We start from the raw sequence: 19,011 nt of genomic DNA, 5'->3' as shown, positions 1-19,011 counted from the left end.
CCAGGAATCTGCAGCATCGTCTGAACTGTGACTTATCTACTAGAGTCTCCAGGAATCTGCAGCATCATCTGAACTGTGACTTATCTACTAGAGTCTCCGGGAATCTGCAACGTCATCTGAACTGTGACTTATCTACTAGAGTCTCCCGGAATCTGCAGCGTCATCTGAACTGTGACTTATCTACTAGAGTCTCCAGGAATCTGCAGCATCATCTGAACTGTGACTTATCTACTGGAGTCTCCAGGAATCTGCAGCGTCATCTGAACTGTGACTTATCTACTAGAGTCTCCAGGAATCTGCAGCATCGTCTGAACTGTGACTTATCTACTGGAGTCTCCAGGAATCTGCAGCGTCATCTGAACTGTGACTTATCTACTAGAGTCTCCGGGAATCTGCAGCGTCATCTGAACTGTGACTTATCTACTAGAGTCTCCGGGAATCTGCAGCGTCGTCTGAACTGTGACTTATCTACTAGAGTCTCCAGGAATCTGCAGCGTCGTCTGAACTGTGACTTATCTACTAGAGTCTCCGGGAATCTGCAGCGTCATCTGAACTGTGACTTATCTACTAGAGTCTCCAGGAATCTGCAGCGTCATCTGAACTGTGACTTATCTACTAGAGTCTCCAGGAATCTGCAGCGTCGTCTGAACTGTGACTTATCTACTAGAGTCTCCAGGAATCTGCAGCATCGTCTGAACTGTGACTTATCTACTAGAGTCTCCAGGAATCTGCAGCGTCATCTGAACTGTGACTTATCTACTAGAGTCTCCAGGAATCTGCAGCGTCATCTGAACTGTGACTTATCTACTGGAGTCTCCAGGAATCTTTAGGGGAATTCTACACATTTTGGGCTAAAAATATTATTTTCAATAGGACTTTATTAAAAAAAAAAAATTGTTCAGCCGTTTCTGAGATACAGGAGTTAAAATATAGTCAGTTCAAAGCCGTGTTGTTCTGTATTCTTTGACTCTCTTCAGCTGACAGCTCATGTGTAGCTCTCATCTCTGACCTCATAAACACTCATTAAAGCTCAATGATCATCAAACTGACAAGAATACGGCTGAATTAAGTGTTTATGGGGCGCTCTGATGGGTACAGTTATTTAGGGCTACACTGATGACTTCTACCCAATCTCTACATCTGAGGAGACTGGGTATCACCGGATTCACATCTCACATCAGCAGCACAGAGTATTTCAGATCTGGACGGCAGATGACGGTCCGGTCTGAGGCTCCCCCCTGAGCTCTTCTCCTCCTATAGACGTCGGGGCTCGGTGTACTTCCTGCCAGACCTGGGGTTACTGAGGCTCCTCTGCTGCCATGTTCCTCAGCGCCTCCTCCTGGAAACTCATGACTTGGTAGCCGGGCTCTTCTGTCAGGTTCTCCGCCCCCAGGGAGCGGTAGAGGCTAATGGCCGGATGGTTCCACTTCAGCACAGAGAGGTGGATCTGAGAGCAGCCGGACCTCACACCTTCCTGAAAGGTCCAGAGGAAGATGTCACTACAATACAAAGGCGGCTGCGGACCTGACCACCCCCCGCTCCCGGACAGATGGTTCAGCCCAATGAGCACATCACAGTCCACAGGTATTATCCCATTGTCTGTAGAACCCCCACCTCTGAAAAATATGGTACACTCTGAGAGACCGCCACTCACCTGCGCTACTTTCTTCATCAGCCGCCTCCCCAAACCGCGACCTGTCCGCAAACAGAATCATTAGATCGAAATCCGAACCTTCACGAGAGATGACTAGTCACAGACTAATCCAACAGAGCCATAAATGTACCCCATAAACTGACAGAACCCCCAAACAATTCATTCACAGAATCAGCGCACCCCATCTGACAGCCCCCCCCCCCCCCAGAAAATACAATAGTACAATCACTGCCCCGTCTACTGATAGACCCCCCAAATAATACAATGGTACAATCACTGCCCCGTCTACTGATAGACCCCCCAGAAAATACAATGGTACAATCACTGCCCATTGTCTACTGATAGACCCCCCAGATAATACAATGGTACAATCACTGCCCCGTCTACTGATAGACCCCCCAGATAATACAATGGTACAATCACTGCCCCGTCTACTGATAGAACCCCCCCCCCAGATAATACAATGGTACAATCACTGCCCGTCTACTGATAGACCCCCCCAGATAATACAATGGTACAATCACTGCCCCCTGTCTACTGATAGACCCCCCAGATAATACAATGGTACAATCACTGCCCCGTCTACTGATAGACCCCCCAGATAATACAATGGTACAATCACTGCCCCCTGTCTACTGATAGACCCCCCAGATAATACAATGGTACAATCACTGCCCCCTGTCTACTGATAGAACCCCCCAGATAATACAATGGTACAATCACTGCCCCGTCTACTGATAGAACCCCCCCCCAGATAATACAATGGTACAATCACTGCCCGTCTACTGATAGAACCCCCCCCCAGATAATACAATGGTACAATCACTGCCCGTCTACTGATAGACCCCCCCAGATAATACAATGGTACAATCACTGCCCCCTGTCTACTGATAGACCCCCCAGATAATACAATAGTACAATCACTGCCCCGTCTACTGATAGACCCCCCAAATAATACAATGGTACAATCACTGCCCCGTCTACTGATAGACCCCCCAAATAATACAATGGTACAATCACTGCCCCGTCTACTGATAGACCCCCCAGATAATACAATGGTACAATCACTGCCCCGTCTACTGATAGACCCCCCAGATAATACAATAGTACAATCACTGCCCCGTCTACTGATAGACCCCCCCAGATAATACAATGGTACAATCACTGCCCGTCTACTGATAGACCCCCCCAGATAATACAATGGTACAATCACTGCCCCCTGTCTACTGATAGACCCCCCAGATAATACAATGGTACAATCACTGCCCCGTCTACTGATAGACCCCCCAGATAATACAATGGTACAATCACTGCCCCCTGTCTACTGATAGACCCCCCAGATAATACAATGGTACAATCACTGCCCCCTGTCTACTGATAGAACCCCCCAGATAATACAATGGTACAATCACTGCCCCCGTCTACTGATAGAACCCCCCCCCAGATAATACAATGTACAATCACTGCCCGTCTACTGATAGAACCCCCCCCCAGATAATACAATGGTACAATCACTGCCCGTCTACTGATAGACCCCCCCAGATAATACAATGGTACAATCACTGCCCCCTGTCTACTGATAGACCCCCCAGATAATACAATAGTACAATCACTGCCCCGTCTACTGATAGACCCCCCCAGATAATACAATGGTACAATCACTGCCCCGTCTACTGATAGACCCCCCAGATAATACAATGGTACAATCACTGCCCCCTGTCTACTGATAGACCCCCCAGATAATACAATGGTACAATCACTGCCCCCTGTCTACTGATAGAACCCCCCAGATAATACAATGGTACAATCACTGCCCCGTCTACTGATAGAACCCCCCCCCAGATAATACAATGTACAATCACTGCCCGTCTACTGATAGAACCCCCCCCCAGATAATACAATGGTACAATCACTGCCCGTCTACTGATAGACCCCCCCAGATAATACAATGGTACAATCACTGCCCCCTGTCTACTGATAGACCCCCCAGATAATACAATAGTACAATCACTGCCCCGTCTACTGATAGACCCCCCCAGATAATACAATGGTACAATCACTGCCCCGTCTACTGATAGACCCCCCAAATAATACAATGGTACAATCACTGCCCCGTCTACTGATAGACCCCCCAGATAATACAATGGTACAATCACTGCCCCCTGTCTACTGATAGACCCCCCAGATAATACAATAGTACAATCACTGCCCCGTCTACTGATAGACCCCCCCAGATAATACAATGGTACAATCACTGCCCCGTCTACTGATAGACCCCCCAAATAATACAATGGTACAATCACTGCCCCGTCTACTGATAGACCCCCCAGATAATACAATGGTACAATCACTGCCCCCTGTCTACTGATAGACCCCCCAGATAATACAATAGTACAATCACTGCCCCGTCTACTGATAGACCCCCCCAGATAATACAATGGTACAATCACTGCCCCGTCTACTGATAGACCCCCCAGAAAATACAATGGTACAATCACTGCCCCCTGTCTACTGATAGACCCCCCAGATAATACAATAGTACAATCACTGCCCCGTCTACTGATAGACCCCCAGATAATACAATGGTACAATCACTGCCCCGTCTACTGATAGACCCCCCAGATAATACAATGGTACAATCACTGCCCCCTGTCTACTGATAGACCCCCCAGATAATACAATGGTACAATCACTGCCCCCTGTCTACTGATAGACCCCCCAGATAATACAATGGTACAATCACTGCCCCCTGTCTACGGATAGAACCCCCCAGATAATACAATGGTACAATCACTGCCCCGTCTACTGATAGAACCCCCCCCCCAGATAATACAATGGTACAATCACTGCCCGTCTACTGATAGACCCCCCCAGATAATACAATGGTACAATCACTGCCCCCTGTCTACTGATAGACCCCCCAGATAATACAATAGTACAATCACTGCCCCGTCTACTGATAGACCTCCCCAGATAATACAATGGTACAATCACTGCCCCGTCTACTGATAGACCTCCCCAGATAATACAATGGTACAATCACTGCACCCCATTATTTTCTGGGTGTCTGAGTCTCATGTATTTGATGAGGGTACCTTCACTGACCTCTGAACTTTGGGGTGACGTACAGATCCTCCAGATGTAGGGTTCGGCCCGTCCAGCTGCTGTAACTGTTGGCAAACAAGGCATAACCAGCGAAAGGCCCCCCTGAAATGACATGAAGAAATGGGGGCGCCGCATGAAGCAACTTATATGGCAAAAGGGCACAAATCTACAGCAAAGAAAAGAGCAGAACTTGCACCCCAAAAATGTTATGATATAGTGAACCACAAAAAAAGATTAAAAACAATGAAAATCATGAACAAGGCCAAAAATAATAAAAACTGGAGCAGAGCAAAAACAAAAAAAACAAAAAAAACAGCACCCCACAATACACAGGACGGGGGTCCCAAATACTATATCAGGGGTGCACAACCTTTTTTGGTCTGGGGGCCGCATTGTCACAACGCTCTATTTCAAGGGGCTGCAAATAAAAACAAGTTGATCGGCGCTCATCTGCCCTATACACAGGCCAGTGCAAAGTGACTGGGAGGAGTGATCGCTGCCGCAGTCATTGGCTCAGACGGTGAGATGTGCTGCAGATAATCGGACATCTTTCATCCTGATAAAATATGCAAATCAGCCGACAAATGAGCGATTCCTTGTCTATAAACTGATCAGCGGCACGATTATACCGGCCAGATATAAGATATGAGCGCTCCAATTAACACTTGTTCCCAGTAATTGTCCCAAATATCGTGCTGCAGCATCGCCCCTGAAACCGAAACTTCCCTGCTCCCCTCCGGCCCTTGCACCGCCCCCGCTGTTTACACCTGGCAGTGCATGGACGTGGTCATTCCCCTCTCCAGCCAATGACTGGCTTCGCGGTGATGTGGCCACAAGCAGCGAGTCACTTCTGAAGCCAGAAGCGGTGTGTGTGACCATGGCCGGGAGCGGGAACCGGAAGATGGAGGCAGCGGGGGGCGCGCAGAGGATAAGAGCGGAGTGGAGCAGGCAAGTATCAATCTTCTATTTCAGGGGCCATGCTGAAGGAACGGGTTTTAAACCTATTTTACCAGAAAAGTGGAGACATTTCCTTCCATCCGGCCTCCTGCAGAGGACGGAGCTCACTGGTTATTACCTCCTCCTGCCCCAGTTATAGAAGCCCTGCAATAACCAGTAAGCACTTTCCTTCCCTGCAGAGGACGGGGCTCACTGGTTATTACCCCCTCCTGCCCCAGTTATAGAAGCCCTGCAATAACCAGTAAGCACTTTCCTTCCCTGCCGAGGACGGAGCTCACTGGTTATTACCTCCTCCTGCTCCCAGTTATAGGGGCCCTGCAATAACCAGTAAGCACTTTCCTTCCCTGCAGAGGACGGAGCTCACTGGTTATTACCTCCTCCTGCTCCCAGTTATAGGGGCCCTGCAATAACCAGTAAGCACTTTCCTTCCCTGCAGAGGACGGGGCTCACTGGTTATTACCTCCTCCTGCTCCCAGGTATAGGGGCCCTGCAATAACCAGTAAGCACTTTCCTTCCCTGCAGAGGACGGAGCTCACTGGTTATTACCTCCTCCTGCTCCCAGTTATAGGGGCCCTGCAATAACCAGTAAGCACTTTCCTTCCCTGCAGAGGACGGGGCTCACTGGTTATTACCTCCTCCTGCTCCCAGGTATAGGGGCCCTGCAATAACCAGTAAGCACTTTCCTTCCCTGCAGAGGACGGGGCTCACTGGTTATTACCTCCTCCTGCTCCCAGTTATTGGGGCCCTGCAATAACCAGTAAGCACTTTTCTTTCACTGCAGAGGACGGGGCTCACTGGTTATACCTCCTCCTGCCCCCAGTTATAGGGGCCCTGCAATAACCAGTAAGCACTTTCCTTCACTGCAGAGGACGGGGCTCACTGGTTATTACCTCCTCCTGCTCCCAGTTATAGGGGCCCTGCAATAACCAGTAAGCACTTTCCTTCCCTGCAGAGGACGGCGCTCACTGGTTATTACCTCCTCCTGCTCCCAGTTATAGGGGCCCTGCAATAACCAGTAAGTACTTTCCTTCCCTGCAGAGGACGGGGCTCACTGGTTATTACCTCCTCCTGCTTCCAGTTATAGAAGCCCTGCAATAACCAGTAAGCACTTTCCTTCACTGCAGAGGACGGGGCTCACTGGTTATTACCTCCTCCTGCCCCAGTTATAGCGGCCCTGCAATAACCAGTAAGCACTTTCCTTCACTGCAGAGGACGGGGCTCACTGGTTATTACCTCCTCCTGCTCCCAGTTATAGGGGCCCTGCAATAACCAGTAAGCACTTTCCTTCCCTGCAGAGGACGAGGCTCACTGGTTATTACCTCCTCCTGCTCCCAGTTATAGGGGCCCTGCAATAACCAGTAAGCACTTTCCTTCCCTGCAGAGGACGGGGCTCACTGGTTATTACCTCCTCCTGCCCCAGTTATAGGGGCCCTGCAATAACCAGTAAGCACTTTCCTTCCCTGCAGAGGACGGGGCTCACTGGTTATTACCTCCTCCTGCCCCCAGTTATAGGGGCTCTGCAATAACCAGTAAGCACTTTCCTTCCCTGCAGAGGACGGGGCTCACTGGTTATTACCTCCTCCTGCCCCCAGTTATAGGAGCCCTGCAATAACCAGTAAGCACTTTACCTTGCTAGTGGGGAAGGCTCTTATTGGTTAATGCTTGAATGACCAGGCCTGAAGAGGTCTTAATGACCAGACACTTTGTGATTTAGCGCACATGGTGGTTCAAACGGTTCTAACTATCTTATTTGTTGGACTACCAAAATAATTTGTACAACAATTTTTATTTGGAGGGAACTGTACAAATAGTTTTAAAAAAGTATACAGTACAGACCAAAAGTTTGGACACACCTTCTCATTCAAAGAGTTTTCTTTATTTTCATGACTATGAAGGCATCAAAACTATGAATTAACACATGTGGAATTATATACATAACAAACAAGTGTGAAACAACAGAAAATATGTCATATTCTAGGTTCTTCAAAGTAGCCACCTTTTGCTTTGATTACTGCTTTGCATACTCTTGGCATTCTCTTGATGAGCTCCAAGAGGTAGTCCCCTGAAATGGTCTTCACTTCACAGGTGTGCCCTGTCAGGTTTAATAAGTGGGATTTCTTGCCTTATAAATGGGGTTGGGACCATCAGTGGCGTTGAGGAGAAGTCAGGTGGATACACAGCTGATAGTCCTACTGAATAGACTGTTAGAATTTGTATTATGGCAAGAAAAAAGCAGCTAAGTAAAGAAAAACGAGTGGCCATCATTACTTTAAGAAATGAAGGTCAGTCAGTCAGCCGAAAAATTGGGAAAACTTTGAAAGTAAGGGCTATTTGACCATGAAGGAGAGTGATGGGGTGCTGCGCCAGATGACCTGGCCTCCACAGTCACCGGACCGGAACCAAATCGAGATGGTTTGGGGTGAGCTGGACCGCAGAGTGAAGGCAAAAGGGCCAACAAGTGCTAAGCATCTCTGGGAACTCCTTCAAGACTGTTGGAAGACCATTTCAGGGGACTACCTCTTGAAGCTCATCAAGAGAATGCCAAGAGTGTGCAAAGCAGTAATCAAAGCAAAAGGTGGCTACTTTGAAGAACCTAGAATATGACATATTTTCAGTTGTTTCACACTTGTTTGTTATGTATATAATTCCACATGTGTTAATTCATAGTTTTGATGCCTTCATAGTCATGAAAATATAGAAAACTCTTTGAATGAGAAGGTGTGTCCAAACTTTTGGTCTGTACTGTATATTTTTTTCAAACTATAGCTTCTTATTCTTTAAATATGCAAACTGACGCCAAAATTATTATAATTAGTCCCCTATTTTGTGTCGGCCGTTTGTTATATAATATGTATAGTTTCACGTGAATGGGGCGGTAATGGTGACGGCTTTGGTTGGTGTGCGTGTTATTTCTTTTATTTTCATTTTTTTAACTTAATTTTTAATATATTTCTGCTACATAATATGTCCCCCAAGAAGTCATAAAAAGACCTTGGGGGGCACCGTCCCTTTTTTAAACTTTGCACTTTTTCCTTTTATTTGTATTTTATTAATACTTTATTTTATTATTTTTTATTATAATTGGTTAATTATTATTTTTTTTATATATTTTTGCCGCTTAATATGTGCCACAAGAGGTCATAAAAAGACTGTTTGAGGACAATGAACACTTTTCCTTTTTATTTTATTTGTATTTTATTATTTTCTTTTTTTTAGAATTTTCTATTATTTAAAAATATATTTTTTGCCACATGTGTCCCCAAGGGGTCATAAAAAGACTGTTGCGGGACAGTGAACACTTTATTATTTAGCACTTTTTATCTATTTTCCTATTTTATTTCTCTTTTCTTTTATTTATATTTTATTACAATAAATTATTTATTTAGTTTTAAAAAAAATGTAAATAATTTTTTATCATTTTTTTAAAATATATTTTTACCACATAATTTGTCCCCAAGAGGTCACTGAAAGACCCTTAGGAGACAATAAGTGACTTATTTTGGTACTTTTTCCACTGTCACTGGAGCATCCAAAGGAGCCCTAGTGACAGGGAGACCAGCCTGCGGGGGGCTTGTACCAGGGCAGAGCCAATCGGGGTCTCCTGACCGTACAGCTCTGCGCTCCTCTGCCCCCGAGACACCCAGCAATCACGTGGTCGTCGGGTCCACACTGCAGAGCGCTGAGAGACGCTCTCACTAATAGCCGGGGACCCTACAGGGCAGGAGCAAAACCGGTCATCAGGACAGGGGCCGCAAACCATGGCTCTGGGGGGCCGCAGGTTGTGCACCCCTGATCTATATCATAGAACCCCCCACACCGCAACCATAAACTGTACCCCGAAATAATACACAGGACGGGGCCCCCAATACTATCCATCTATACCATAGAACCCACCACACCTCAGCTATAAACTGTACCCCGAAATAATACACAGGACGGGGCCCCCCAATACTATCCATCTATACCATAGAACCCACCACACCTCAGCTATAAACTGTACCCCGAAATAATACACAGGACGGGGCCCCCAATACTATCCATCTATACCATAGAACCCACCACACCTCAGCTATAAACTGTACCCCGAAATAATACACAGGACGGGGCCCCCAATACTATCCATCTATACCATAGAACCCACCACACCTCAGCTATAAACTGTACCCCGAAATAATACACAGGACGGGGCCCCCAATACTATCCATCTATACCATAGAACCCACCACACCTCAGCTATAAACTGTACCCCGAAATAATACACAGGACGGGGCCCCCCAATACTATCCATCTATAATCATAGAACCCACCACACCTCAGCTATAAACTGTACCCCGAAATAACACACAGGACGGGGCCCCCCAATACTATCCATCTATAATCATAGAACCCACCACACCTCAGCTATAAACTGTACCCCGAAATAACACACAGGACGGGGCCCCCCAATACTATCCATCTATAATCATAGAACCCACCACACCTCAGCTATAAACTGTACCCCGAAATAATACACAGGACGGGGCCCCCCAATACTATCCATCTATACCATAGAACCCACCACACCTCAGCTATAAACTGTACCCCGAAATAATACACAGGACGGGGCCCCCAATACTATCCATCTATAATCATAGAATCCACCACACCGCAACCATAAACTGTACCCCGAAATAATACACAGGACGGGGCCCCCCAATACTATCCATCTATAATCATAGAATCCACCACACCGCAACCATAAACTGTACCCCGAAATAATACACAGGACGGGGCCCCCAATACTATCCATCTATAATCATAGAATCCACCACACCGCAACCATAAACTGTACCCCGAAATAATACACAGGACGGGGCCCCCAATACTATCCATCTATACCATAGAACCCCCCACACCCCAGATATAAACTGTACCACTACTCCCCATCATACACCTCCATATGATCCCCGTCCTATGTAATCACTACTCCCCCATCATACACAGAACTATAACCCCCATCCTCCGATTTTGTCTTACCGCTTTCACTTCTTTCAATCTCCGGTATTTCGGCAACAACACAACGAAACCAAGGAGACTCCCCGAATCCATCCCGATGCAGAACTGAGGACAGAGAGCAAAGTGTGACCCCCCAAATATCACTGCTCCCCCCCATACCTCCTCCACATCAGACATGCATCCCCATATACCTGACCCTCCCCACACAGCACAGACACGCCCCCATATTCCTGCCCCTCCCCACACAGCACAGACACGCCCCCATATTCCTGCCCCTCTCCACACAGCACAGACACGCCCCCATATTCCTGCCCCTCTCCACACAGCACAGACACGCCCCCATATTCCTGCCTCACTCCACACAGCAGAGACACGCCCCCATATTCCTGCCCCTCCCCATACAGACACACCCCCATACCTTCCTCGGTCAGCCGGATAAAGTGGGTGATCTTCTCGTACTCAGCCAGCTCCTGGAGATGTGGAATCCTCCTGTTAGATCACAGCTGTATATTATAGCATTATTACATCACTGGGCGGGGGGGTCCTACCTGGATCATCCTCATTATATGGGGGGAATCTTGAGGTTCGGCTGGACGGATGATGCAATCCATGTTGGGGTGAGTAGTTCCTGGAGGGAGGGTACAGTGTATATCAGTTACCTGGCGGCTCTGCCTTCTACAGGTCTCTGACAACTTCTCATCTGGTCGGACTGATGGTGTTGTCACCTGGGATAGTACTGTATATTATAACACTGACAGGACATTATATTCTGCTGCTGATGGCTCCGCCCCCACGATGATGTAATCACGGCGGGAGGTGATTATTAGCAGATGGCTCCAAAGACTAAATGTCTGCAGCTCCAGAGTGTCCTGCACTTGTGCCCCTCCAACCAACCGGGCAGCTGCTCCGCCAGAGCGGCAAGACTATGGACTCTTTACTGTAAGAGCGGCGAGACTATGGACTCTTTACTGTAAGAGCAGTGAGACTATGGACTCTTTACTGTAAGAGCAGTGAGACTATGGACTCTTTACTGTAAGAGCAGTGAGACTATGGACTCTATACTGTAAGAGCAGTGAGACTATGGACTCTATACTGTAAGAGCAGTGAGACTATGGACTCTTTACTGTAAGAGCAGTGAGACTATGGACTCTATACTGTAAGAGCAGTGAGACTATGGACTCTATACTGTAAGAGCAGTGAGACTATGGACTCTTTACTGTAAGAGCAGTGAGACTATGGACTCTATACTGTAAGAGCAGTGAGACTATGGACTCTTTACTGTAAGAGCAGTGAGACTATGGACTCTTTACTGTAAGAGCAGTGAGACTATGGACTCTATACTGTAAGAGCAGTGAGACTATGGACTCTATACTGTAAGAGCAGTGAGACTATGGACTCTTTACTGTAAGAGCAGTGAGACTATGGACTCTATACTGTAAGAGCAGTGAGACTATGGACTCTTTACTGTAAGAGCAGCGAGACTATGGACTCTATACTGTAAGAGCAGCGAGACTATGGACTCTATACTGTAAGAGCAGTGAGACTATGGACTCTTTACTGTAAGAGCAGTGAGACTATGGACTCTTTACTGTAAGAGCAGTGAGACTATGGACTCTTTACTGTAAGAGCAGTGAGACTATGGAGTCTTTACTGTAAGAGCAGTGAGACTATGGACTCTTTACTGTAAGAGCAGTGAGACTATGGACTCTTTACTGTAAGAGCAGTGAGACTATGGACTCTTTACTGTAAGAGCAGTGAGACTATGGACTCTATACTGTAAGAGCAGTGAGACTATGGACTCTTTACTGTAAGAGCAGTGAGACTATGGACTCTTTACTGTAAGAGCAGTGAGACTATGGACTCTTTACTGTAAGAGCAGTGAGACTATGGACTCTTTACTGTAAGAGCAGTGAGACTATGGACTCTTACTGTAAGAGCAGTGAGACTATGGACTCTTTACTGTAAGAGCAGTGAGACTATGGACTCTATACTGTAAGAGAAGTGAGACTATGGACTCTTTACTGTAAGAGCAGTGAGACTATGGGCTCTTTACTGTAAGAGCAGTGAGACTATGGACTCTTTACTGTAAGAGCAGTGAGACTATGGACTCTATATTGTAAGAGCAGTGAGACTATGGACTCTTTACTGTAAGAGCAGTGAGACTATGGACTCTTTACTGTAAGAGCAGTGAGACTATGGACTCTTTACTGTAAGAGCAGTGAGACTATGGGCTCTTTACTGTAAGAGCAGTGAGACTATGGACTCTTTACTGTAAGAGCAGTGAGACTATGGACTCTATGCTGTAAGAGCAGTGAGACTATGGACTCTATACTGTAAGAGCAGTGAGACTATGGACTCTATACTGTAAGAGCAGTGAGACTATGGACTCTTTACTGTAGGAGCAGTGAGACTATAGACTCTATACTGTAAGAGCAGTGAGACTATGGACTCTTTACTGTAAGAGCAGTGAGACTATGGACTCTTTACTGTAAGAGCAGTGAGACTATGGACTCTTTACTGTAAGAGCAGTGAGACTATGGACTCTTTACTGTAAGAGCAGTGAGACTGTGGACTCTTTACTGTAAGAGCAGTGAGACTATGGACTCTATACTGTAAGAGCAGTGAGACTATGGACTCTTTACTGTAAGAGCAGTGAGACTATGGACTCTTTACTGTAAGAGCAGTGAGACTATGGACTCTATACTGTAAGAGCAGTGAGACTGTGGACTCTTTACAGTAAGAGCAGTGAGACTGTGGACTCTATACTGTAAGAGCAGTGAGACTATGGACTCTTTACTGTAAGAGCAGTGAGACTATGGACTCTTTACTGTAAGAGCAGTGAGACTATGGACTCTATACTGTAAGAGCAGTGAGACTATGGACTCTTTACTGTAAGAGCAGTGAGACTATGGACTCTTTACTGTAAGAGCAGTGAGACTATGGACTCTATACTGTAAGAGCAGTGAGACTATGGACTCTTTACAGTAAGAGCAGTGAGACTATGGACTCTATACTGTAAGAGCAGTGAGACTATGAACTCTTTACTGTAAGAGCAGTGAGACTATGGACTCTTTACTGTAAGAGCAGTGAGACTATGGACTCTTTACTGTAAGAGCAGTGAGACTATGGACTCTTTACTGTAAGAGCAGTGAGACTATGGACTCTATACTGTAAGAGCAGTGAGACTGTGGACTATACTGTAAGAGCAGTGAGACTATGGACTCTTTACTGTAAGAGCAGTGAGACTATGGACTCTATACTGTAAGAGCAGTGAGACTATGGACTCTATACTGTAAGAGCAGTGAGACTATGGACTATTTACTGTAAGAGCAGTGAGACTATGGACTCTTTACTGTAAGAGCAGTGAGACTATGGACTCTTTACTGTAAGAACAGTGAGACTATGGACTCTTTACTGTGAGAGCAGTGAGACTATGGACTCTTTACTGTAAGAGCAGTGAGAATATGGTCTCTTTACTGTAAGAGCAGTGAGACTATGGACTCTATACTGTAAGAGCAGTGAGACTATGGACTCTTTACTGTAAGAGCAGTGAGACTATGGACTCTTTACTGTAAGAGCAGTGAGACTATGGACTCTTTACTGTAAGAGCAGTGAGACTATGGACTCTTTACTGTAAGAGCAGTGAGACTATGGACTCTTTACTGTAAGAGCGGTGAGACTATGGACTCTTTACTGTAAGAGCGGTGAGACTATGGACTCTACTGTAAGAGCAGTGAGACTATGGACTCTTTACGGTAAGAGCTGTGAGACTATGGACTCTACTGTAAGAGCATTTAGACTATGGACTCTTTACTGTAAGAGCAGTGAGACTATGGACTCTTTACTGTAAGAGCAGTGAGACTATGGACTCTTTACGGTAAGAGCTGTGAGACTATGGACTCTACTGTAAGAGCATTTAGACTATGGACTCTTTACTGTAAGAGCAGTGAGACTATGGACTCTATACTGTAAGAGCAGTGAGACTATGGACTCTATACTATAAGAGCAGTGAGACTATGGACTCTATACTGTAAGAGCAGTGAGACTATGGAATCTTTATTGTAAGAGCAGTGAGACTATGGACTCTTTACTGTAAGAGCAGTGAGACTATGGACTCTGTACTGTAAGAGCAGTGAGACTATGGACTCTATACTGTAAGAGCAGAGAGACTATGGACTCTATACTGTAAGAGCAGTGAGACTATGGACTCTTTACTGTAAGAGCAGTGAGACTATGGACTCTTTACTGTAAGAGCGGTGAGACTATGGACTCTACTGTAAGAGCAGTGAGACTATGGACTCTTTACGGTAAGAGCAGTGAGACTATAGAAGGGTGTGATTACATATGCAGATTACAATATGGAGGAGACTCATTGACCTTCACATCATGTACCCATGTACTAACGAGGCCTGCTTTGCACACAGCACACTGTATATGCAGATTGGTGTACAAACTTCTGCAGGTGGGAAGGAGGACAATACTGTGTAAGGGATAGTGTGGCCCCAAATTCGTTGATAGTGTGCCGTCAGCTCAGGAGCTGGGGACCACAAGCTGTGGCACTGAGCTCCAGTGACCCAGGCCGTAGCTGGGGGCCATAATCTTACTGCTCCGGGAGGAGACGCATTCTGTGTCCTAGAGAAGAACAGCGCTTTCGTCAAATCACCCAGAGAACATCAGCAGAAGATGCTGAGGAATCAGGTCCAAGTGTCTGGATCACCAGTGACGCGTCCTACACAGATGAGAACAAAATGGCCGCTCCACAAGGAACGAGCCGCTTGGAAACCTCCAGAAAATCACCAGGTCTCAGGACAAGGGGGCGAAGAGCTTACATCTGGAGACACGTCCTCTGGTCTGAGGAACAAGAAATGGAAGTATTAGGCCATAATGACCATCATTATGTATGAAGGGAAAGTGGAAGGTCTACAGTCCAAGGGCCACCATCCCAACCATGAATTAAGGGAACCACAGGATCACGTTGTGGGGGGGACTGGGGACCCTCACACAATAGATGACAGAATGAGAATGGAGGCAAGCTCTAAAGACAAGGGCCAGGAAGATAAAGATTGTCCACATGGACATTAACCCCCAAGGAGACATCCAAAGATGTGACAAAATGAGGAGACAAGCAGCAGCCACTACGGAGCCCCTGACCACAATCCCATGGAAGATGTAAGGGCTAGGAGACCCATGGGCATCACCAGTCACACCGGTCATGGTACAGGGGAGAAGACCATGCTACACCGTCTTGCGGTGCCAATGCCGCAATGAATGTGGTGGAAGGGGTTAAACTCTGAATTCAGTAGGACAGAGAAAGACCCTTGACACGCTGCTCATGGCCGCCTGTAGGGGGAAGCAGTGAGTGCACCACAGAGTATGGATCTGTTACTTGTGGGGCTGTATAAAGGGGCCGTCATGGATCCACCTGGCGGTGCTCCTGTAGCAGGTCCCACCCCTACATGGTGGTGCTGCCGATGCTGTTACATTGCCATGGAACCAAACCCCGCTGTCATGGTAGCTGCTCGGCCTGTCAAGGAACAGAAGCGTCGGGCCAGTAGCCTGTATATTATCCTACTGTATGGATCTATGGTTTTCTGACTTTTGGATTGTCCCTGACCTCGATCCTGACTACCGATTATTTCCTGACAATATCTCCTGGCTCTGACCTTGTCTGGTTTTCTGACTTCTGGATTGTAACTGACCTCACTACCTCCTCTCTCCAGTCCCCCCAGTACACCCCACTCCCCTCTCCAGTCCCCCCAGTACACCACCTCAGCAGAGCTGAGAATGCTATCCGCAATATTAATTCTGAGAGCGCTACCCGAACCAAACAGCAGAGCCGAGAGCGCTACCCGAACCAAACAGCAGAGCAGAGAGCACTATCTGAAACAAACAGCAGAACAGAGAGCGCTACCCGAACCAAACAGCAGAGCCGAGAGCACTATCTGAAACAAACAGCAGAGCAGAGAGCGCTACCCGAACCAAACAGCAGAGCCGAGAGCGCTACCCGAACCAAACAGCAGAGCCGAGAGCGCTACCCGAACCAAACAGCAGAGCAGAGAGCGCTACCCGAACCAAACAGCAGAGCCGAGAGCGCTACCCGAACCAAACAGCAGAGCCGAGAGCGCTACCCGAACCAAACAGCAGAGCCGAGAGCGCTACCCGAACCAAACAGCAGAGCCGAGAGCACTACCCGAACCAAACAGCAGAGCCGAGAGCACTATCTGAAACAAACAGCAGAGCCGAGAGCACTACCCGAACCAAACAGCAGAGCCGAGAGCACTATCTGAAACAAACAGCTGTCACGAATACAGGGGAGGGACACAGAACTAGGCCTCAAGGCTGGGGTCACCTCCTAGGAAGCCCCTAAACCTGGCCCTGACTCCTGTCAGTATGTATAGACTTTGAAGGTGGGAAAATACATACGCCGGAACCTAGACCCTAGCAGGGCTCCAGATGGCGACCAAAATGGTCGCCAATGCGCATTTGCGCCTAAACCCTCCGCTGCTCTGCCTCTAAGAAAAAAAGGCTTTCATCCAGCAGAGACACGCTGCAGCCGTCTGCTGGATGAAGATCCGCCCCTCACACTACCCGCCATAGAGGGTGGGCGTGGCTTGGGTTCCCGCATCTTGTGCTTCCGCTTCCAGCAGTCTGCTTCTGAATTCACAAGTCTGTGAGATCCCGGCCCGGAGTCCTGCTGAGTGCAGGAGCGCACGGCGTCATTGGTTGCTGCAGCCGCAGTACAGTGATACACTGGTATAGATCATACCACTGTATTTCCTGCTGCGGCTGCAGCAGGAAGCGCTCGGCGTCATAGCAACCAATGACGCCGTGCGCTCCTGCACTCAGCAGGACTCCGGGCCGGGATCTCACAGACTTGTGAATTCAGCACTCCTGCATCGCAAATCCCGTCAAGCTCCCAGCAGACCTTGGGTTCCCACTGGTCACTGGTCTCTACTTAATGGTCCAGTCTCCACAAGCAGGAAATGCCAGGAGACGCCTGCTCAGCCAATCACTAGCCATGGCGCTATACGTTTCTCGGCAAGTGATTGACTGAGCTGCCGAGACCAGTGGAGATCCATTAAGCATTGAAATAGGAGTGGCCGGGGATCAGTGGTGGTGAGTATTGATTCTTTTTAAACCACCCTGAGGACTGTACTAAAAATGTTGCCTCCCCTGTCAACTCCTTTTAATATTTTTCCAAATCAGCACTAAATGACATATGTACAGTTACTGTCTGATTTCTAGTGTGCTCCTGGTTTAAGCTGTCCATGCACTAATGATTGACAGCCGTGACACCTTTTTTTTTTTTCTGGCACCTATAACAGGAGTTAGATTGCGGTGTTAGATTATTTTCAGTCATTGCAGGTGCTGATGGCCTAGTAAATTATAAGCTCATGGTACGGTCCTGTTCACAGACCTGCCTCATTGGGCATGTGCCAGCTGACTTCATCAACATGCACTGCTTAAAGGGGTTATTGTGTCCTCTCAGACTTAGGCCTCTTGCACACGACCGTATGCATTTTGCGGTCTGCAAAAAATGGTTCTGCATAAAATACGGATGACGTCCGTGTGCATTCTGTATTTTGCGGAACGGAACAGCCGGCCCCTAATAGAACAGTCCTATCCTTGTCCGTAATGCGGACAATAATAGGACATGTTCTATTTTTTTTTGCGGAACAGAAGTACGGACATACGGAAACAGAATGCACACGGAGTAACTTACGTTTATTTTGCAGACCCATTGAAATAAATGGTTCCCTATACGGCCCGCAAAAAAAAAAAAAAACAAGCGGAATGGACATGGAAAGAATATACACGTTCGTGTGCATGAGGCCTTAGACGGCTTATATGCTCCTAAGCATCTCAGCTATATTATATATATTTTAAATTTGGCGACTAAAAATTTCATTTGGCTCCTAAATTTTTCAGGTTAGGAGCCAATGCCAATTTTTTTTTGTCTGGAGCACTGCCTAGGAGCCCTGAAATGCCCTAGAGGTAGTGGCAGGGAATGAGACAACTGGCTCCTTCTCAGGTGAACGAAGCAGCGTCTCCATGAGGCCTAGTAACAACAAGCACAGGGGAACAACCAAATACAAAGAGCAGTACAACTTATCTTGTAGAAAATGGATGAGCAGGAAGGTCCACACACCAACTCCTCCAAATCCAAGCAGAGAATGTCAACCGCATGGTATGAAGTGTGAGACCAAACTAAGTAGGGAAGCAGTAATGACCACGGGCTGCACCTGACAAGAGGTGGGGTCATTACCAAACCACGACTGTCAGTTAGCCTCCGATCTTCT

The 19,011-nt window shown here is 47.1% G+C and overlaps 1 protein-coding gene across 2 annotated transcripts in view; it reads right to left on the bottom strand.

Moving 5' to 3' along the window:
* Positions 1–919: 919 nt before the first annotated feature.
* The window catches only part of LOC120986695 (thialysine N-epsilon-acetyltransferase-like), a 29,331-nt gene continuing 11,239 nt past the window's right edge, over positions 920–19,011 (bottom strand). The window contains exons 2-7 of one of the 2 annotated variants that reach the window (XM_040415373.1): positions 11,260–11,339; positions 11,130–11,181; positions 10,733–10,816; positions 4,760–4,861; positions 1,655–1,695; positions 920–1,474 (exon numbers count right to left, since the gene is read on the bottom strand). In XM_040415373.1, coding sequence (XP_040271307.1) covers positions 1,298–1,474; positions 1,655–1,695; positions 4,760–4,861; positions 10,733–10,816; positions 11,130–11,181; positions 11,260–11,322 — 519 coding nt within the window. In that variant the 5' untranslated portion in view covers positions 11,323–11,339 and the 3' untranslated portion in view covers positions 920–1,297. The remainder of the gene's footprint in view (positions 1,475–1,654; positions 1,696–4,759; positions 4,862–10,732; positions 10,817–11,129; positions 11,182–11,259; positions 11,340–19,011) is intronic. The other variant, XM_040415374.1, reaches the window with a different exon arrangement.

Source organism: Bufo bufo, chromosome 1, assembly GCF_905171765.1.
Source record: "Bufo bufo chromosome 1, aBufBuf1.1, whole genome shotgun sequence".
NCBI lineage: Eukaryota > Metazoa > Chordata > Amphibia > Anura > Bufonidae > Bufo > Bufo bufo.
Note: the sequence above shows the minus strand (reverse complement) of the source record. Positions and strands in the feature narration are given on the sequence as shown.